The sequence below is a fragment of the Periplaneta americana genome, chromosome 16, assembly GCF_040183065.1.
Source record: "Periplaneta americana isolate PAMFEO1 chromosome 16, P.americana_PAMFEO1_priV1, whole genome shotgun sequence".
Lineage (NCBI taxonomy): Eukaryota > Metazoa > Arthropoda > Insecta > Blattodea > Blattidae > Periplaneta > Periplaneta americana.
The window spans coordinates 157,633,305-157,656,409 of record NC_091132.1 but is presented as its reverse complement, the minus strand read 5'-3'; the positions used below and the strand labels follow the sequence as shown (position 1 = coordinate 157,656,409).

At 36.9% G+C, this 23,105-nt stretch overlaps 1 protein-coding gene across 7 annotated transcripts in view; it reads right to left on the bottom strand.

Annotated features, from left to right (window-relative positions):
* Window positions 1–4,801: 4,801 nt before the first annotated feature.
* LOC138691544 (zinc finger protein 235-like) overlaps window positions 4,802–23,105 on the bottom strand; it is a 47,692-nt gene continuing 29,388 nt past the window's right edge. For 4 of the 7 annotated variants that reach the window (XM_069813592.1, XM_069813587.1, XM_069813593.1 and 1 more), the window contains 3 exons: window positions 7,652–7,789; window positions 7,266–7,345; window positions 6,564–6,761 (listed from right to left, as the gene is read on the bottom strand). Coding sequence is in view for 2 of the 7 variants with exons in the window: in XM_069813593.1 (XP_069669694.1) it covers window positions 7,774–7,789 (16 nt within the window). In the remaining 5 variants the exon portion in view is untranslated. Of the gene's footprint in view, window positions 5,664–6,197; window positions 6,762–7,265; window positions 7,346–7,651; window positions 7,790–23,105 lie in introns of those variants that run through there. The other 3 variants (XM_069813590.1, XM_069813589.1, XM_069813594.1) reach the window with 3 other exon arrangements.

The following is a 23,105-nucleotide window of genomic DNA, read 5'->3' as shown; positions in this document are numbered from 1 at the left end:
GATCATTCTGTCTACATCGGATTGCTCATTCTTTAAATAATGTATGAGTTTGTGTACAGTGGGATGTTTCTTACAAGCAATGTTCTGGAAGCGGTTGTGCCATGCTTCTGTGTTAATGTGCGTGGTTCACTTGATCTAGCTACTTCGAACTGATTCCATAAGTGAGGAGGATATCGAGCTTCTGTAGCAGACCGACGCCCTCCTGCAGTAATCCAATGCAGATGGCCTTGACATATTTCACGAAATCTGTCATCATTCTGGGCATGGTCTCGGGAACTGTATGAAAACACGCTGGTACATCTTCGACAGGAACAAATGCTAAGACAGCAATTCTTGTGGTATATCTCGAAGATCTCGGATAGATTTTGGGTTGGCAGAAAAGTTCCTTTGGCGCCTTTGCTTTATACTTATTTTTAGGGATTTCCTCAGAGGAAAAACTGAAGCATGTCTGATGGCACCCGCTGCAGTTCACGTTCAATAATCTGAGCTGGAGCCGCTTGATTTAGTGCTGTACATCGACGCACTGCTTCCACCTCTTCATGTGGTGGAGGATGGACACCTTCTTCTACTTTATATACTGCACTTCTACATATGATCCATTTGGTGCTCCTGTGATCGCCCATTTTGCGCCATGGGGTTTCCTTCTGCAAACCCATATCCCATGGTTCGATTGGCATTTCTGGAGTGAAGGTTGTATATATAAATTGTATGAATCAGTAACACACTTGGAATAAATTCTCCGTGGATATCAATTGAAAATTTATACCTTTAAAACAGTCATCTAGACTTAGGACTTCTGTAATACAAGTACCACCAGGGAAAGAAATTTTCAAATGTTAAGAAAGAACTTCAAAATATTAAGACATCAAAACGGTTCGTTTCATGAGACATTTTGAAAGTTTGAATATGTATTAATTACTGTGTATAGTTCTACCCAGAAGCATCGCATTTAACACTTCCCCCATTCAATCAAGTTAAACCAAACTTGACAATTCAATCACTTCTCGCCAGGAGGTGAGAGTAAAAGCCATTTGAGATACCTCTCAGCAGAAAATACCTTCCACACAAGATCCAACTATATCACTTCTCGCTGATATTATAGTATAGTATTTATTTAACTTGGTAGAGATAAGGCCATCAGCGTATCTCTTCTCCCCTTTCCAGGGGTTTACAACTACAACATTAAGAATGCAATTAAAATTATAATTACAATACTTACTTACTTACTGGCTTTTAAGGAACCCGAAGGTTCATTGCCGCCCTCACATAAGCCCGACATTGGTCCCTATCCTGAGCAAGATTAATCCAGTCTCCACCATCATATCCCACCTCCCTCAAATCCACTTCAATATTATCCTCCCATCTACGCCTCGGCCTCCCCAAAGGTCTTTTGCCCTCCGGCCTCCCAACTAACACTCTATATGCATTTCTGGATTCGCCCATACGTGCTACATGCCCTGCCCATCTCAAACGTCTGGATTTAATGTTCCTAATTATGTCAGGTGAAGAATACAATGCGTGCAGGTCTGCGTTGTGTAACTTTCTCCATTCTCCTGTAACTTCATCCCTCTTAGCCCCAAATATTTTCCTAAGAACCTTATTCTCAAAGACCCTCAATCTCAGCCCCTCTCTCAAAGTGAGAGTTCGAGTTTCACAGCCATACAGAACAACCGGTAATATAACTGTTTTATAAATTCTGACTTTCAGATTTTTTGACAGCAGATTAGATGACAAAAGCTTCTCAACAGAATAATAACACGCATTTCCCATATTTCTACTGCGTTTAATTTCCTCCCGATTGTCATTTATATTTGTTACTGTTGCTCCAAGATATTTGAATTTTTCCACATCTTCGAAGGATAAATCTGCAACTTTTATAGTTCCATTACGTACAATGTTCTGATCACGCGACATAATCATATACTTAGTCTTTTTGGGATTTACTTCCAACCGTATCTTTTTACGTGCTTCAAACAGAATTCTCGTGTTTTCCCTAAACGTGTGTGAATTTTCTCATAACATATTCAGGCCATTCGCATAGACAAGAAACTGATGTATCGCGTTCAATTCCAAACACTCTCTGTTATCCTGGACAATCCTAACGGCATATTCTAGATCGAAGTTAAAAGGTAAAGGTGATAGCCCGTGACAAGCCCGCAGTGAATTGGAAAAGCATCAGATAGAGTCTGGCTTAATTATAATTAGTACTAAAATCATAATTACAATAAAAGTCAAAGCACTAAAAATTACTCATTGATAAAAGCTGGACAATTTATTATACATATTAAGAACAAACAGTTTCTTGCTAAAAACACTTTAAAGCTAGCATAATAAAACAAAAAAGTGATTAAAGTACAGGACATTTCAATATATGTTAAGAAATATAACCATGTAGGCCTACACGCATTAATGTATAATAAGATGTGCGGGCCATAAAAACCGGATTCCACACACATGACAACTGAACAGTATCTCTTATGTATGCATACGTGGATAGACACTACAATTTTCCGAGCGCAAAATATCCAATCGAAACACATCAGAACTGAACAGTTTTCTAGAAAAAGCATCTGGAGATTCACCGGGCATGCAAAACACATCCTACACACATCACAACTAAACGGCTTCTCGCCTGTGTGAACACGTGAATGCATAAGAATATATTCCGCGAGAGAAGAACACTTTGCACAGACGTCACGTCACAATTGATTGGCTTCATGCCATGTGCAGGCGGCAATGCTTCTTCAGACCTGAATACCTCTGACAACAGTTGCCACACAATTCACAAACGAATGGCCTGTCACCAGTTCGTAGGCGTGAAAGCATACTGAAACTTTCGGAGAGCGAAAAACTCATTCAGCACACGCCACAACTGAATGGTTTCACGCCTGAGAGTTGGACTTATGCTTATGGTTATTGTTGGAAAGCGAAAAACGTCACAACTGAAAGCCTCTCGCTATTGTGCACAACTGAATGGCTTTTAAGAGTTGAAGTTCTTGAAAAACACTTCCCACACACGTCGCAGTGCAAGTGTGAATGACTCTCCAGATTTCCTAAGCGTGAAAAACTCTTTCCACACACGTCACATCTGAACGACTTCGCGCCTGAGTGCACGCGTGAATGCCTCTCGAGTTGTGCCAATTTCGAAAACCACTTCCCACACACGTAACAACTGAATGGCTTCTCGCGACTATGCACCACTGAATGCTTTTTAAGATGTTCTGATCTTGAAAAACTCTTCCCACACACATCGCAACAGAATGGTTTCGCGCCTGAGTGCACGCGTGAATGCCTCTCCAGATTATACAAGCGTGAAAACCTCTTTCCACAAACATCACAACTGAATGAACTTCCGTTTGTGTGCACGAGTGAATGCCTCTTGAGATCGTTGGACTCTGAAAAGAACCTTCCACACACGTCACATCTGAACGGCTTCGCGCCTGAGTGAACACGTGAATGCTTTTCGAAATCCCCCGATCGTGAAAAACACTTTCCACTCCGATGCTTACGAGATTACACAAGCTGGCGCATAGAGCTTGAAAAACGAGTCTGAAGTGGTTCCCTCGTAATGCCAATTCCGCCGCTCGGAGCGCTGTTCTGCCCTATATATTCATAGCAGAACACTTAAAAGTCATTGACATTTGGGACATTTAAAGGATTCACCATTGCTTATTAAATGCTTCGTACAATATTTTATGCGCAATAGACGTAATTTGCAAACTTCTACTCTTCAATTATATTACAATAAAAGGCTGTCATTCTTGATATTAAAACATATTACATATAAACTGAGGGACTGTCTGCTCTGTACTTCAGTTCATACACCAAACATTTCCGGAAATAAATTAACTTGACATCTTACATATACGCACTATAGCCTACCCTCTTCACCCTATATTATTAATATTGTTATTAAATAAGATAATGCAACTAATTAAGGTACTGCATTATCTTTAATTTCCTTGAATTCATAATTAAGCATTTGCAAGAAGGCCTAACTTTTCCCTCTCTTTAAAAAAAAACGAACGTCACAATAATTGAGAAGTATAATTATTACGCGATTTTTTCTTGCAGTGGTGAAAACGTTTCTATAGGCCTACTGATTAATCTATTGAGCATAGTAATAGTAAACGCTGTAGTATTCTTTTCTGAAGCCAAGATTTTCGCAAGAACTGAAGCGCGACACATGTAAAGATGAGGAAATGTCCCTCTTTCTTTTGGGAAAACTTGTGAAGCCACTACTGGACAATATTGCCAAAGATATTTCCAGTAAATACGAAGTGATTAGGAAACTTAATCAGAAGCCCCTAAATAGAAAAGTGCTGAAAGTGCAATAAACTGGGCCATTTCTTAATTACATATAGAACACTGGAACTGACTATCTACAAGGACCCTCGTGTTATAAATATTATGATTATTTCAGATTGTGATACAGTTATAAGCGTACATTCCTAAAACTTAAAAGTAACAATGAGGATGCCCTATGTTATAGGAAAGTTTTAAACGTGTACATTTAACTTTTTTATGAATGATTTCCTGATCAAGATTTTCATTAACTATGTGCTAAACTTTTGAAGTGAAGAGTGCAGTAAGAAACTGTTGGACATCTGATCAGTATTTTAATCATGTGCTGGTTACAGTACATTAGATGTCTTCTTGAATATACCTGATGAGGTATATATATGAAGTTTGTATCGTCAGTATTCAAGTAGCCTACTTATGTATGTAATTTTTATTATCTGTACAGAAAAAATTTACCTTATGTGATAGTATGATGTAATCTCTCACGAAATAACAAGGAAGAGAAAGGTGCTTAAATTTAAATATTGAAAACAGGATGATAAGAAGAAAATAATTTTTACTTCCTTTCAATTATTAATGAAACCTGGCCACTCACCATTCGCAGTTGATTTCTATGGTTACAGGTCTATTCTTCATATTCTGTAGCTTTCAAATAATTCCTAAAATAAATATTACGCCTACTTAGCTCTTGTAAAACGAAATTTTCACTTTCACTTTCAACGGAACACTCACTTATATTCAGTTCTTGTATCTTGCAGTAAATTATCCATTTGTGATCATCTTTCCAATATAACCTCCCATTGAAACGACCACTTAAAATCATGAGCTAGAATTTATTTTTTTAAAAACATTTCCACGTACATACTGTTATAATTGTTATGAACCACAATACAAAAGACAACACTGTGAAATTGGATTAATTTACCAAGATCAACATCAATACCGGTAGTATAAAATCACATATAGGCCTAGGCTATATTATTTCATTACTTTATGGTCTTAATTAGAGGGATTAATTTTGAAGAATTTACAAATATGCTGAAATAATTTATGACACCTCTTATAGAAATGTAAAAATATGTATGTACATTTTGAAACAATGGGTATAGCACCACTTGAAAATGTTGAGCACTTTAACAGTAACTTGTAAATTGTTCCATCACGTTGTCTATAGTGTTCATTTAATGTAGCACTTTTAGAATGAACGTGGTTAACATACATAAGAAGAAATGACGATGGAATGAGTCTAAGACATACAGTTTTTTTTAATTTTTAGCAAATGATGAAGTTGAATATATACTGTTACTTCATATCCTAACATAAGTAGAGTTGCCACCATAGATGTAACACCTCCGTAACACCTGAAATGAATATAAAATAAATTAATGTATTGGTAATGATACAAGAATAAAAAGAAATTAGGCTAGACATAACCTCACAAAATTACAAACACATGCTAAAACAAAAAAAAAAAAAAAAACAAAAAAAAAACTTTACGTATCCGTATATAATAAAACTAGATATTCTAGATATAATTTGTTTCACACGATAACCACCTCAGCCTATTTCGCAGCAGCCATTATTAGTTACCAGTTTGAGGTGCACTACCTAATCTCATACTAACCTTGTTAAATTCTCTAACCTAATTCACTGATAATTACGTAACAATATACAGGTCTAAAATACAGACAAATACACATTAATTACCTAATAAGTACAGCATGAAAATAATTCATTACTTTTGTCGGTATTTTCTAAAAGAGAAAGGGAAAACAGTAACAACATTATCTTCAATGTTTACATCACGCTGTTCACATTTTCATTAGGCCTATATCAGTAATGCTTGGTAAGTGAAATAATGCATGAAATTATTTTACATTTCGGGTCACATCATTCGAGAGTCGGAAAATGCAATTGGTTTTTTTTTTTTTAACATAGCATTGCTTGTTATATGAGAGAACTTTGACATTTACCTTAACCTATAAAGATACGACTTGTTGGTACAGAGTTCTTCACATAGCAAAACACAGACAATTTTCGAATATAACTTAGCTGAACAAACTTCAAATAACACTGTAATATGCTTGGCATATTTGTAATATTCGTACTCAATAAGTAATGCACAATTAATCGAACTATTTTCACGATGCACAATGCTTTGTAATGGTACTATTCATCATTTCATAGGGCAGGGAGGCGAACCTAGCGGCAGAAATTGTCATGACTCACAGGACCTACTCTCGATCGTGCCATGCGCCAGCTTGTGTAATCTCGTAAGCAACGTTCCACTCACATCGCCATTGAATTCCTTGTGACATTCCTTGTGGTAATGGCTTTTGAGTCTCGCAAACTCGAGAAAAGACATTCCGCAAATGTCACAATCGTATTTCTTGCCGTCGTATACTTCAGGATTATTTTCGCAGAATTTTGCAACTCCACTATTATGGCTAACTGCAACACTAAAAATTGTGTCATTACTGGAAAGAATGTCTAGACTTCATGAAGAAATATATGCCCCATAAGAAAAGTAATATATCAGAAATTGATAATGGACTTTCACCTTCAGTTACTTTTTGTACAGATTATCTTTAAAAAATCAAGTAGTAATAGTAATTATAATAATCATAACAACAATAATGACAGTAATAACAATAATTTTTTATATAATTATTAATATTTATGTGCTGGACAAGAGACACTGCACAATAGAAGTCCAAGACAGTGATACAATGAAATAAACAACTATGGTACAAATTAAATAATAATAATAATAATAATAATAATAATAATAATAATATATAGAGTACTAATGGTGGTATTGGTAGTAATAATGTCTGTAGTATTATCAGAAAATAATAATAATAATAATAATAATAATAATAATAATAATAATAATAATACAGATGTTTGACGTTTTACATATCGAACCAATAACAAACTAGGGACTCGTATATTACACTCACCTCTCAGTTAAGACTTCATTCTCTTCTGCTGCTACTTCCAGTTTGACCTCCTTCACTTGATCCAACTCACAAAACTCTTCCTGTAGCAGAAGATTATGCAAAACAGACACAGAGCACAATAATACATGAAAATCAGGCAGTAAAAATGTACAACTCATCCAATCTTTAACGTAAAGTCAGTAATGGAAACATATTGTGAAGGATGTGGGCATCCATTTTGAAACTAATGGATTACCAGCAAGTACGGTACATGATTCAAATAAACTAAACAGTACTAGTAAATCAATTAACTTAAAAATTGGATAGGGTAAAAGTTACCACTGGGATGACTGTAGCAGCTACATCAGCCAGAAAGTAACAGGGAGGGAACTACCGATTGCACTCACCTCAGCTTCACTCTTCAGCATGGGAAAGTCAATTGGCACTGCAGATTCCTCAAACACTATCTCCGAATTAATGTCATACCTGTGGTCTATACATTCAGTTTTTATTTTAGTGACGTCCAAATCTAATAAATGTCCTTCCTGTAACAAAAATTACAAAATAATTAGACAAAACAGTATAAAAGATGTTCAAGAAAACCCGTGACTATTTATAAAGTCCGTCCACATTTTTATTAATATTGATGTCAACAAATGCATATCTACTTATTGCAAAACCAATAGTGAAATAATTTATACGAAAAGCGTCCTATCGCAGCATATACGAGTAAAAGAATATATTTATTGGATGACATTTTGCTGCTAGTATGATCAGAAGGATCCACCATGAAATATAAAGGTTAATATTATTCTGAATAACCTATTATTGATTCAGCTTTAAATTACATAAATGCTCTTTTAAAAATCCATGGAAGTAAAAAAAAAAGTTCAACTTATTTTGTTTGCAATATATTTCCTGAATTTAAGTATTCACACCATTTCGTGAGTATGTTTGTTTTATGTGAAATAAAATTCCGTTTGTAACTTCACGTCCACAATTTTCAAATTTTTTAGTTGTGATCTATCTCGTGGAAAAAAGAACAACTAATTAAAAAAAGGAATGCGTTTCCTAGTTACAAATGACGTATTTAGAAGTCATGGAGTTTACATATTCAGTCTTTCTCAGCCCCAAACTCCATTGCATTTTTAAGTTTGTTCTCCCTTTCCCACTCTACTCAATTCGTCCACGGCTATATACAAATGCCGCAAAAAAAAAAAAAAAGTGACGTGTTACTTAAATAGCATTCCCACTCTTCAATTGCATCTCTCTCTCTTCCAATTAATGTGGTGAATGGATGTGTAGGCGGAAGAAGTACTTCTTTTAATAAAATGTCTCTTGAATTTTACTATTGTTCTGGCGAAATAGTGTGCTGCATTCGGCTGTAAATCAGGAGTGGATGCAACTTCTGGGGAAGGAGATTTTTCTAACCTCAAGTTTAAGTTTGCCATTAGCAGTAGAAGCAGAGCATAGTGCATTGGGGGACGAAATTGACAGTTTCTGTCTGTTCTTATAAGAAAGTTCACAGTATAATTTTCTAAAATCCTTTGATTTATTTCAGAAGAAGAGAGTCCAGGGAAAAACAAGGTAACGAATAATATACATTTGAGGTCGATTTTCTTAGAGTTAGGAGTGTCGCAATACGCCTATGATGAGCTACAGATTCTCAACATTGCTGTCTTGTAGCGGCAGGTAAATCTCTAGTATATATTGGATTACGTTGCTATCTGCAGAGCATTGAGAGTAACGTAGGTAAAGCAATTTCATAATTGAGCCACTCAGAGCAGAAGTGGTGTAAGTCAAATCTGGGTAATGAGGGTTAATGTAAATATTCTGTAAAATATAGGACAAAGTTGCAATTAATATGTCCTTCGTGCTCATGAAACCGTATAAATACTGAAATTAGTGTATACAATTAGATAAATTACATTATTATTATTATTATTATTATTAAGTTAAAGCTGGTAATTTAGACATAATGGCATCACTAAAATGTTATAAAACAACTTAATTAAAAGTTATGAACAATGAAAACTTACATTCCATTTTTTTAATATTGCTAGCCAAATTTAAAAAAAAAACCTTCATTTCCATATTTATTATTTATTATTTATTTATCTTGGTAGAGATAAGACCATCTTAAACCCTACCAGGGAATTACAACTACAATATTAAGAATACAATTAAAATTATAATTACAATTAATGTTAAATTTACAATTACAATAAAAGTCAAAGGAATAAATCATTACCTGACGAATAAAAGCTAGACAGTCTCAACTGAATGGCTTGTTGCCAGTGTGGATAATCAAAAGTGTTTTAAGGTGTGAAGAACTTGTAAAACACTTCCCACACACATCACAACAGAATGGTTTCGTGCCAATGTGCAAGCGTGAATGCCTCTCGAGATGTGCAGATTGCAAAAAACTCTTTCCACACACGTCACAACTGAATGACCTCTCGTTTGTGTGCACGAGTGAATGCGCCCCGAGATAATCCAAACGCGAAAATCTCTTGCCACACACAGTAGCAACACATCTTGGTATACTATTTATGTATTAGTAAGAAAACTGAATTCTAATAAATATTACTCAATTTCTATTCGTCAGTATTTAATACTCGTCTAGATATAAAATAATAGGCCTAATCTCCTTTTCTAATATAAATGTAGGGAATAATAATATCATAAAAAGATAGAAGATGTGAAAACGTTCCCATCTTTTATTGTAACGGTATTTCAACGTACTCGCGCGCCTGGGTATTGTCGTGCTGACGTCATCAACAATGGCCGACAGACACGACAAGACGGATCGTTTCCATGGAAACACTGTGGTTTGCTTTTCTCGGAAGAATAGTTCGGTATGTCTGGAATGCGAACTGCGTTTCTTTTGATGAAGAAGGGAGGCTATCCCTTCACGGGGGCAGCTGCATTTGCTGGGCGCTCTCGTATGGGAGCCTTCCAGACGGCGGGAAGACCTGCGTATGCGATTGGACCGCGGAAGGAAGGACCTGCGGTTGCGGAAGGCGGACCCCGATTTTCGTTCGGTACGCCAGATTTGGTCAAAATTGTGGGGATCGTTGGGGCGATAGGGTTGGGGGGCTACTATCTCTGGAGTAGCGGCAGTCCCCCAGTCCAGGGGACTGCCTCCACGCCCCCTGAGCCTGTCCCTCCGCCTTCATCGCCTCAGCCTTCCACATCACACCCCCGATACTGTACAAAACTTAAATACATTTATGCTCCCCCCTGCACAGAAATACACCCACAACAAGTGAGACGACGATCACGCCGATCACACCCACCGCCATCTTCTCCACCTTCATCCGTACCACCACTACCCCCGCCTCCCCCCCGTGGTATTCTCAGGGGTACTGAGAAAGAACAGGGGGCCGACCGTCCGCGCCCGAGGGTCACGTTTGACCTTCCTCCTGAGGACTCTCAGGGGGAAGCGAAGGCGGGACCTTCTTCAGCGGGCGGCCAAGGCACTGACACTACCACCCCACACACTACAGACGATAGTCCTCCCCAGTCGAGTCGGCAGAATGAGTCCAGTACGGACAGTGACGACTCTGGCTCAGGCATGATGTCGGAGGAAGAGAGATTTGTTGAACCCTTTCGACTTTGGAAACCTATCCCGGCTGAGGAAGCTTTGGAAAGATTTTGGGAGATGGCTAGAAAACAGTCTGGACGGAACTAGGGGAACACTTCCGCGGCTGCGGTCCTGGATCCAAATTCTGGTCGACCTGGTTGGCGAGTTGGTATAGCGCTGGCCTTCTCTGCCCAAGCTTGCGGTTTCGATCCCGGGCTAGGTCGATGGCATTTAAGTGTGCTTAAATGCGACAGGCTCATGTCAGTAGATTTACTGGCATGTAAAAGAACTCCTGCGGGATAAAATTCCGGCACACCGGCAACGCTGATATAATCCCTGCTTTTGCGAGCGTCGTTAAATAGAAAAACATAACATTTAGGCCTATAAATAGTCGACCTGGTTGGCGAGTTGGTATAGCGCTGGCCTTCTACGCCCAAGGTTGCGGGTTCGATCCCCGGCCAGGTCGATGGCATTTAAGTGTGCTTAAATGCGACAGGCTCATGTCAGTAGATTTACTGGCATGTAAAAGAACTCCTGCGGGACAAAATTCCGGCACACCGGCGACGCTGATATAACCCCTGCTTTTGCGAGCGTCGTTAAATAAAACAAAATTTTAAGTGACCGTCTTTCTCTATCTTTCCAAAATGTAAAATGTAAATTAGACAAAAAAAAAATATAAAATTGAAAAGTCTAAAAAAAAAAAAAATTGCAAACCACAAAAAAATTATGCACTGCCCAATGATAGGGAGGATGGGATGGGCAGGGCGGAACTCGACATGCAGCCACCTCCACGTGGTGAGTTCCGGGATGTTTCAGTTCATACGGAATGAAACAAGCGAAGAGCTGCATCTCAACTGTGAAAGGTGGTACGAACATTCATACAGGGTGGAAGCTGTTCAATAACAGTAAGTTCACGCACTAAATGCTTAAGATTAAAAGAACAGAAGCTTCCTTCTCCATTTCTTTATTTTTATTTAGTAAGAAATCGATTTTGTTTCTAGGAAAGATCGCTATATCGCAGTGAATTCAGTAGCAGTTGCAACAGACGGAAACGCTCTTCCCTGCAGCACAGTTGGCAGTCACGAGGAGATCGCCCTAACATCCTGTACCCGCCGTGCTGTGGCTTAGGATGAATGTAACAAAAACATTATCGTCGTTGTTCCTACAATATCTCCTATGTGCAAAATATAATTTTTTCAGTAGGAAGAAGTAACAGATTTATTAGAGGGATTTTGTTCATTTATTTATTCTACACATTTAAATAACATCTCTGTGCAGTCAGACTACATAATTGATAACAATAATCTACGCTTAATAAGCCCGTGCGTCACAATTACAAAAATATATGCTTAATATTCACATAGGAGATTACATGTTCCTCTACTTCACATGGGAGGAATTGCATTGCATAGGCTACAATATAACAAGCGGTAGTAACGAGTATACAGTTGCAATGAGACTGACAAATTGAGTTTAATTAAACAATTTAAATTGTTCAAAGTGTATCATTATTTGATGTGTATTAAGAGTCATAAAGCGAATAGCACTCGACCGACTGAGCCATCCAGACCGACTAATTCACTTTGCTTATCCCCTCTTCTACTTTGTGTGTCCTCATTTTCATAGCTCTCCGTATATAAGTATTACAGATAGTTATATTTAGTTGGTACTATTCTAATACACGTTTCTATTGTGACGAGAAACGACCGGTAGATTTTATCCAGTGTCCTCTCATTCAATGCAAGCTTGTTCTGATTTAAAACTCCAAGTTGAGAAATTAAAATCTGTAGTTTGAAGTGATCCCTATTCGAGGTAGGATGCAGAAAGACTGGAAAATAGTCTCTAATGTCGGCTTTAGGCATAGTAAAGGTCATGTAGCACGTATCGGCGAATCCAGAAATGCATGTAGAGTGTTTGTGGGAGGGCGGAGAGAAAAAGACATTCGGGAATGCCGAAACGTAGATGGAAGGATAATATTAAAATGGATTTGAGGGAGGTGGAATATAACAGAGACTGGATTAATCTCGCACAGGAGAGGGACAGATAGCGGGCTTATTTGAGGGCGACAATGAACCTCCTGGTTCCTTAAAAGCCGTATGTAAGTATATAGGTTATTTTACATGTTTGATCACTGAATGAGCAGGCAGTATAAGCATCTGACAAAGACAGTACGCAAATTTATCCTACATTTCCTACTTTGTTTTTTATTGCAAAACAAAATTCTGGCTATAAGTAAACTTAAGGTGAATTCAATGTTGCGACTGGAGTATCTACAATTTAGCCATTCATTGCAAAGTAACAGCTCAAGTAGGTAATCTAAAAACTTGGTGTTATTTTTCACAGCAAAGACATGCTACAACGTGAATAATTTTGCATGTATGTATTTTCAAATTATACCGGCATTAAAAACTAATTTTACATAATTCGCATACACAAATATCTCTGTTGTTTATAAAATGAAATTAAAAATTGTAATACCAGAATCAAATTCTAGAGAGGAATAGATAGACAAAAACATAGAAAAGTCACAATATACATACTTTGTAGACTAACATTTAAAGACCAGAATAAGATATTTAACAAGTAGGATACATAAAGATGATAATAATGAAGTTGATAACAATAATATATGTTATAATTTGAGATAAGCTATATAATAATTTCAGAATGAAGAAAAGATTATGTTGAGAATGAAGATGGATTATTATTATTATTATTATTATTATTATTATTATTATTATTAGTGTCATTAGGAGCAATTCATATAGATATATTAACGAAAATGTAACATTGACAGAAATGATATAATGTACTTAGAGAACAAATAAACTTGTTTTAAAATACATTATACATAACATAAACTAGGGAACTCTGTCCTATGACTATTTGAATATGGAATCGAAAATTTCATTACTACAAGACGGCAATTCTAGCTGAAGTTTTATTATCGAATTATATAGACATGGGGCATTATTTGTACTACAGGTATGTACAGTTGTCAAAAGAAAAAGTGGCCGCTCTCCAGAAGCAAAGTTCCCTTCGGGTATCTTCGCTACAATTCGGAGACAGGCGATGTTACTACATGTTGTTGTACCACGTTGCCTGATATGTAGTTATAATTAAAATATTGTTTGTGTTACCTACTTAATAGCGTAATGGTAGCGTTCCTGCCTCTTATGCGTGAGGTCCTGCGTTCGAATACAACCAAGTGCTTTTTGTGTTCTTTTTTGTATTGTTTTTAAGACAGAGATACAAAACATACATAATTACTCCTTTCTCTTTTATGATTATTTTAGTAATTAACATCAGGTTCATGAATGTATTATGTCATGACTTTATCATTATTTATTATGACATTATGGCTGCAAATGAAAAGAAAAAAATATTTTATTCGCAACAAAAATCTGTTTCGTGACGTATACAAAACAAACTTCCTGGTGTCAGCCTTAGAACATTAAAAAAAAATGAATCGTTAAAAAAACAACAAAAAGCCACGATTCTATATTCCCCACATCTCGATCACATCTTGCAGTCGAGTGGGCATGGAACCGACTAGAGTCTTTTCAAATAGCGGCTGTTCTCAGCCATGACATTCCAAGCAGTCTGGATATACTCATGTTGGAAGAATACTGATCGTTGACACAAATCCGTCAGGTCTGCGCATGTGACGTCACACTGGGAGGTCATAGCTTGGAATCAAGCACAGCAGTCGCTTTAAACTTAGTTATGGTGACAAAGATTGGGCCAATTTTTTTAATCTACGCGAAAGAAATACGCAATAGAATGCCGGGCTGTGTTATGTATGGCTACAACAGCCACTCGAAGAAAACGAAATGAACAAACATAAGATACTACGGATTTCCGAAGGACAAAGACGTAGCGACTAGCGAGCTCGTGGATCACTGTCCAAGGGCGGACAAGTTCAATTTATAAGACGCTAAATTACGATTTTTAAAACAAGAATGTTTGTTCTGACATTACAATAACTTCATAAAAGTAATACACTTGTTAAAGTCTTTCTCACGGCAGTAGAAACATTTGAATGTATGCATTTACAAATATATTAAACATTAGTGAAGTGGAAATAATAATAATAATAATTATTATTATTATTTTTTTTTTTTTTTGCAGTTGTCATTTAATTTATTTTCACCTTCAGTGTACAGAGTACGTATAGTTCAGTTTCTATCTGATCCTTTTCCAATTCACTGCGGGCTAAAACAGGGAGATGCACTATCACCTTTACTTTTTAACTTCGCTTTAGAATATGCCATTAGGAAAGTTGAGGATTACAGGCAGGGTTTGGAATTGAAGGGGTTACATCAGCTTCTTGTCTATGCGGATGACGTGAATATGTTAAGAGAAAATCCCCAAACGATTGGGGAAAACACAGAAATTTTACTTGAAGCAAGTAAAGCGATCGGTTTGGAAGTAAATCCCGAAAAGACAAAGTATATGATTATGTCTCGTGACCAGAATATTGTACGAAATGGAAATATAAAAATTGGAGATTTATCCTTCGAAGGGGTGGAAAAATTCAAATATCTTGGAGCAACAGTAACAAATATAAATGACACTCGGGAGGAAATTAAACGCAGAATAAATATGGGAAATGCGTGTTATTATTCGGTTGAGAAGCTTTTATCATCTAGTCCGCTGTCAAAAAATCTGAAAGTTAGAATTTATAAAACAGTTATATTACCGGTTGTTCTGTATGGTTGTGAAACTTGGACTCTCACTCTGAGAGAGTAACATAGGTTAACGGTGTTTGAGAATAAGGTGCTTAGGATATTTGGGGCTAAGCGGGATGAAGTTACAGGAGAATGGAGAAAGTTACAAAACGCAGAATTGCACGCATTGTATTCTTCACCTGACATAATTAGGAACATTAAATCCAGACGTTTCGGATGGGCAGGGCATGTAGCACGTATGGGCGAATCCAGAAATGCATATAGAGTGTTAGTTGGGAGACCGGAGGGAAAAAGACCTTTGGGGAGACCGAGACGTAGATGGGAGGATATTAAAATGGATTTGAGGGAGGTGGGATATGATGATAGAGACTGGATTAATCTTGCTCAGGATAGGAACCAATGGCGGGCTTATGTGAGGGCGGCAATGAACCTTCGGGTTCCTTAAAAGCCAGTAAGTAAGTAAGTGCACAGAGTTATTGCTGTATCGTCAGCATATTATCATTGTTTATAATTATAATGTCCCGTAACAAATATTTATTTCTATCAACGATGCCTTCGAGTAATATAATCATGAACAGAACCGCCTCTATGTAATGCTTTACTGAAGACAAGGCTGGATATTGGTCCCAGCGTGACGTCATCTTTGCAAGTGAGAGGGGACGATAGCTGCGCACCGCCTCGCCAGTATTCTTCCACCATGGGACATACATAAGTGTTCTGCCCATGGGCAGGTCTTTCATTGCAAACCCAACATTCTCCAATCTTTTCTATTTCCTCCCTTCCTCTTAGTCTCCGCACATAATCCACATATCTTAATGTCGTCTATTATTTGATATCTTCTTCTGCCCCGAACCCTTCTCCCGTTCACCATTCCTTCCAGTGCATCCCTCAGTGGGCAGTTTCTTCTCAACCAGTGACCCAACCAATTCCTTTTCTCTTTCTAATCAGTTTCACCATCATTCTTTCTTCATCCACTTTTTCCAACACAACTGCATTTCTTATTCTGTCTGTTCACTACACACGTTCCATTTTTCTCCACATCCACATTTCAAATGCTTCTATTCGTTTCTCTTCATTTCATCGTAATGTCCACGTCTTTTCCTGATACAGTGCCACACTCCACACAAAACACTTCACCAGTCCATTCCTTAGTTCTTTTTCCAGAGGTCCCAAGAAGTTGCTCCTTTTTCTGTTAAAAGCTTCCTTTCCTCATCTTTGCGATTTTTCTTGGGAAGGATAAATGCGCTAACTTCCCATTGCTTTCCGCACACCACTGTCTCTTTCGAATCTTAATAGATCCCAGGGGCCCAAGCGTGGCGGTGAGAGAGTGGATTTGACTAATTGGGCCCTCCGGACTCCACCGAAATTCACCGCAAGGGTTAAATGTTAGTTCTATCAGGATTTTTGACCTGATCACAACCGGGAAATCCCAATTAGCCTTTGCCCCCCGCATCCTGGACGAAATTGTACAAATCGTCTGAAAATCTTGGAGGGGGATTGGGCCAATTTTTCCGCAAATGTTTCTTTACTTGTGCCCTCGTAGTTCAGTCGGAAAAACGTCGGAATTTAGATGTAAACGTCTGAGTTTCAATTCCTCGTCACTGCTTTTCATGTTATTGTGTTTGAATATAGTATAATATGTTAATATAAAAAGAAAAAAAAACTAACACCAGTATTATGCAACTGTATTGTTCCAAACCTAATATTAAATGTATCTTATTTATGTCGCTTAAGAACGATAACAGAATATTACTGATAACTTGAATATTATTTATATGGCTAACAACTATAACAGAATATAAATAACTTCAATATTATTTATACAGGATCACTAAAGAACGATAACAATATAAATGGTAAATATCGGTTTGTTTAATTAATATAAGATATTATATAATATATAATTAATTATTTAAGGCGGTCTTGGATCTGTGTGGAGGACGGTTGAACTTCATTAGTAGAAGGGGTGGGAGTGAAGTATATTCGAAAACTCAGGTGCAATAAAAATTGAAGTGAAAATAAAATGATGTCCCTGTAGTAAACCATTCGATGTGTAGATTTAAGGTTCAATTAAAGTAATAATTTTATTTCATGGGTTTGAGCTACAAAATTAATTAGGCTTTCATCACAGACATTTCATTTAAGAATATTTATATATTTGGTTAATAATAAAAACATTAAATTCGGAATGGATCAAGTTTGTTGAAACGAATTGAGTAAATCACAAAATTTATCAGGAACACGCGTAACTTATTCCTGAGTTCGTTGTGCGCAAGAAAGTGGCTTGTATTCAGAGGTGTTAAGAATCTATTTCTCTTTAGAGAGCCGATCACTGTGAATCAATCCGTAACCAGTCTCCGCCTACGCTACTTATGAAATTTATGCCCAACCAACATCTACATAAGCGATTCACATATTTCCGGGTAGGTGAATCTAATCAGGATGCTAAGTCTAAAAACCAATTTGCTGTTGAAGTTGTTGTTCGCACTAAGAACAAACTATCAGGTAGAAAAATAATACAATATAAAGTAATCACAAAGATTATTTTCTCACTCTTCTATACATAGCAATATAGCTGTAAGAGAAATAGGCCTACAACTAGCATCGGTCTGTTTTTTTTTTTTTTTTCAGAGCGTGTTGGTAATTTGCTGGATTGTGTTTGCAAGCGGTGGGTTATATACGTCTATTTGATATTGCTTTTATTTATGTTTACTTAATTATTAGTCTTCTTACTTTATTAATACTTAAATTGCAACAGCGAAATAAATATACTCCTATGAAGAACACATTTATGCAACGAATATTGGAAACGTGTAGTTGGTCTATTTCATTTCGAAAATTGTTTCCATAGTAACATTAGAACAATGCATTTAGGTTACAATGATAAGCAGTGTTAATGCGGAGCTTCTCCAACCGCCTCCAGTATCTCGCTGCATCTGTACTAAGAATAATAACACACATCAAACAATAAACGCTTATATTTCAGAGCATTTACACGTATCCACAAATTTAACGCTTATTTGAATGAGTCGGTGCAACACTCCCCCATAATTTGATTTATGTGCTGCTACGTGTGACCCTGATTGGTGCAAGAAAATATGTTTCGAGTTGTTTCTGACCTCTGTTGGTTGGTATTAAAAGATGGTTTTCTTGCCGCTGCTTTGTGGCACAGATGTTCTAACTCACTCATTTATAGTGCGTAACACAACTTCGGTATTCAGCGTAATGGATATACCAAGGACTGACGTTCTTCTGCTTAAGTAGTAAAGTCTCGTGGTGTGATTTGGAAATAGGGATATCCTGAACTAGCACCAACAGTTAGCGCACGTGTACTTTGAGGGATGCGCTTTGCGTGTGCATTTGTTTTTCGGTATATAAACATTGAGGATATACGTAGTGTATTGATATATTAAATACTCATAAAAACAACTAAAAATAGCAAATTTTTGTTATGTTACTATATGTAAACACCATGAAAAGTCCCGAAATAATCTGAATATATGCTTTAAAATTTAAAAATATAAGTAATTAAATTGGGCCTCGAAAGTGCTAGCTATTAAATAAAAGTAACTACTTCAAGTAAGGAATTGTTGACTATAGTTTCATTTTGGAAGAGGAAAAAGAAAAATTAATAAAGACATATGCAACCTCGACAGCGAGCTATGTTAGCTTAGATTATATGCAGTAGTTGTAGGAGTCTCCGAAGTTTACGCCTGCAGTAAACTCTCGATAAACTGGAATGTTTATTATCCAGGACGATCCCTAGTGAAATCCTTTTCGTGAATAATGTTTTTAATGTACTGTACCCTAATTATTAAAGCCATGTTTTAAGTTCAAATTTTCAAAATCATCCCACACAGTATTCAAAACTTTATGTCCTTAACCTATAAAACACACTACTAATCGTGATACTATTGCGATCATATTATATCATCCTATTAAAAATTGCATTTGATCTTTCTGCAACTACAGAAAAAGTACAAGGTATTCAATCTCGATAGTCTCTTCCCTATAAAAAAACACATTGGTGGCTGCATATCCTGTTTTTAGCGTACGGTTCTTAAATACTAATTATTAAAGAAGGCAATATTCACTTTCGACATATTTCCTATTTTTTTATTCGTGCATATTGTTCTCAAAGTTCTCGTTTAGGTTCATGAACATTCAATTTACTCGTATTCATATTCTGCATACTGCAGATTTCCCCACCCATCTCGGGGAATCGCTCAATATTATACAGGTTTACGTTATTATTTATTGTAAATTAAATTAAATTATGAGGTAAGAAAATATTTAATTATATTAAATTATACTAGGTTATACAAAATAACTGTAAATAAAATTTTGACACGCTCAGAAAACCAACAACGGGAAGACTGTAGCATATGGCAAAACATAGCCCTACGACATGTTGCGCCGCATGGAACGCTCCTGCCATCTGACGGTAAAACTTCGCATAAGATATCCCTATTTTATTTATATGTACCCGAACGGCTCTACAGATGATCCTGATCATAACCCAGACACAGGCTATGTTTCTTTAGCTTTATCAACATCTTAGGATATTTAGCGTCTGAATGAGATGACGATGATAATGCCGGTGAAATGATTCGGGGTCCAGTACCGATAGTTACCCAGCATTTGCTCATATTGGGTTGAGGGAAAACGCCGGAAAAACCTCAACCAGGTAACTTACCCCGACCGGAAATCGAACCCGGGCCACCTGGTTTCGCGGCCAGACGCGCTAACAATTACTCCACAGGTGTCGATGTTACGAACAGCGTTCGACAGGTATGTTTTAATTAGTATGTGATTAGGAGACATCGTGTGTTGTGCATCATGGAATGTGTGTGCATAAAGTAGAAACACATAAGCCTCCTCTCTTTCAGTTTTCAGGATTAAGTCTTTCACGGGGAGTTGAACTCTCGCCTGAAAAACGAGACAGGAGTCGAGAGAGAGAGAGAGAGAGAGAGAGAGAGAGAGAGGGAGGGAGAGAGAGAGAGGGGGGTGAGGGCGGTTGAGAGAAAGAGAGAAATGAAAATAATAGAAATAAAAGAAAACAAAAAGTGAATTTAGGCCTTGAACATAAGAGAGCTCATAGAGAAAATGTGATTCCAAGAATACTACTTTGGCCTCCATGTGAGTCCCAAAACCAGTACTGGAATACGTTAAATCAGAGGCTGAATTCTTTTTCGGATATGGGAAGCAATGTTATCCACAACACGTACTTGTTTCAGGCAATAAAAATGTAAGCAATAAAGAAATCGTAAGCAAACATTGTAGAGACTTACGTGTAGGGTTAGTTCTAATACTGTGGTCTTAGAAATTTCTATGACTATTCTATTATTTTTGTGCGAGATCGTACGTATTTGCCTGCTTTCCGCACAGAACCAATACGCGGTAAGTGTGAAATACCACATTCAGTATTCCCAACGTAACACACATAACAATTTCCCTCTTCTTACCGCTTAAGCGCGACATTCATTTTACTGCTTTAGGCTTTTAACATATTATTTTTAGAGACGTTTAACATAGTAATAATTATAAATTGGAAACTTACCACTGCAATTTCACCTAAATTGCAATGTTAATTATTGCTTTTAAGTATTTGCAAAAATTAAGTAAAGTCTACTACTCCACGAAACTTATTGCATTCCTGATACAAGTAACATTAAGGAAGCCGTGAAAAAAATCAACAAGATTCCACATGCGGATGTTATTACTGCAATATGTTATATAAATAATATTGTTAAAATATTAAAATGAAAAATAAATCATTACATAACCTTACCGTTTGTTTTAAGTTCGCATTTATAGACCGGGGGAAAAAAAAAGACAGTCGTATATCACGGCCTGCTGGAGTACAGTAAACACAGAAAACATTTTATAGCAACAATGTTGAAGAAAGATATTTTGGTTTTCCGAAGTTGCCGTCATTAAACAGAACCCAACATGGAGATTTCATTGCAACTAATTAGAAATTCGTCTTTCAGGTATATAATAAACGATCCTCGTACAAAATAATGTACGATACACGAGCGGTATGTTTGTTTTCATGTTCTCGGAAATTAAAAACGCTCAACTACGTTTCGCTTTTTCAATCTTTTCCTCGACCATGAAAACGTCAACATACCGCTCTTGTAACGTATATTACTATTGCATCTTCCAATACAGGTACGTGAAGAAAAGGAAATCGCGACGAATTGTGTTCTTTATGCATACGGTGGAAGTAAAAGGAGTTCAAACAAATGTATGAAAACGCATGTTCGCTTCTTCAAAGACTGCATCCCAGCTGTAGCGGAATACAGACTATCCGGAAGCAGATTAAAGATGGCAGCACAGCTTCGCGGCAAAAGATACAACAAATATTGAACAGAATATGTAGAAACAAAGATAGATCAACTATCATTAATATCAAAGCCACTAAAGTAGGCAAAAAAAATTCACATAAATTATATTTAGATTGTGATGTTACCATTAAGGCCCTCTTTTCGGGGCACTGTCGTAAGTGTTGTGAAGGAAAGTGACACCACAAGAGAATTCCGGCAAATTTTTGCGAAAATTTTAATATTGGTTTTAAGTTACCGAACTGAGATAAATTTGTCACTTGCAATAGAATCAACATTCATACAGGCCTACAAAAAGTAAGCCAGAGATGTATTTGCACTTCAGACACACAAAGAAGTACATCTATAAAAGGCAACTACAGCCCGAAAAAAAAATGAAGAAACTATCTCAAGACGCTCTGCGTAAATCTGAAGTAATGCATTGATATGACTGCATTAATTTGTAACACTCAATGTAAATATTGCATAATATTTTGTTTCAAAGTAAAAGTATCAGTATAAGATCTTCAACCAATAGCATATAAATCCTCAACGTTTCTGTAAGATCGCCAGTCTTTTACAAATATCCCTTTTTACTCCCCGATAGAATACGGTTGAAATTTAATAGTGGTAGAGACAGTAGTAGCAATATCAGTACTTTAATTATTACAGCAGTCACTTCCAACTCAATGCTCTGTGACGTCATTGCGTTTTCCGTAGCAATCCAGATAGACTCTCAAGTCCTGACCTGATCGAAGCAGTGGTGTGTGGCAAACCAGTTTAACTTAGCGTTTACAGTACCTAATAATAATATGTTAATGTCTTAGACAGATACACGCTACTGTCTATACTAATAATAAATCTGTAAGCGAAATATTTCTGGAAATTTTCGCTTTTCTAAAAATAATTGGTGTTAACCTGTATAATTAATCATCCTCAAACCGAAAATCGCTTTTTTTTATTTTTGTCTGTCTGTCTGTTTGTTACCTTTTCACGTATTATTTCAATGTACCGAAGTACATATGATATTTCCATGCAGATATGTTGCGTCATCATACGATGAAAGAGTAATGGAACGGAGAAAAATTCTCTCCGGCGCCGGGATTTGAACCCGGGTTTTCAGCTCTACGTGCTGATGCTTTATCCACTAAGCCACACCGGATACAACCCCGACGTCGGACAGAAGTCTCTGATTGAGTTCCAACTCTTGGGTTCCCTCTAGTGGCCGCCCTCTGCACTACGTCATAGATGTCTATGA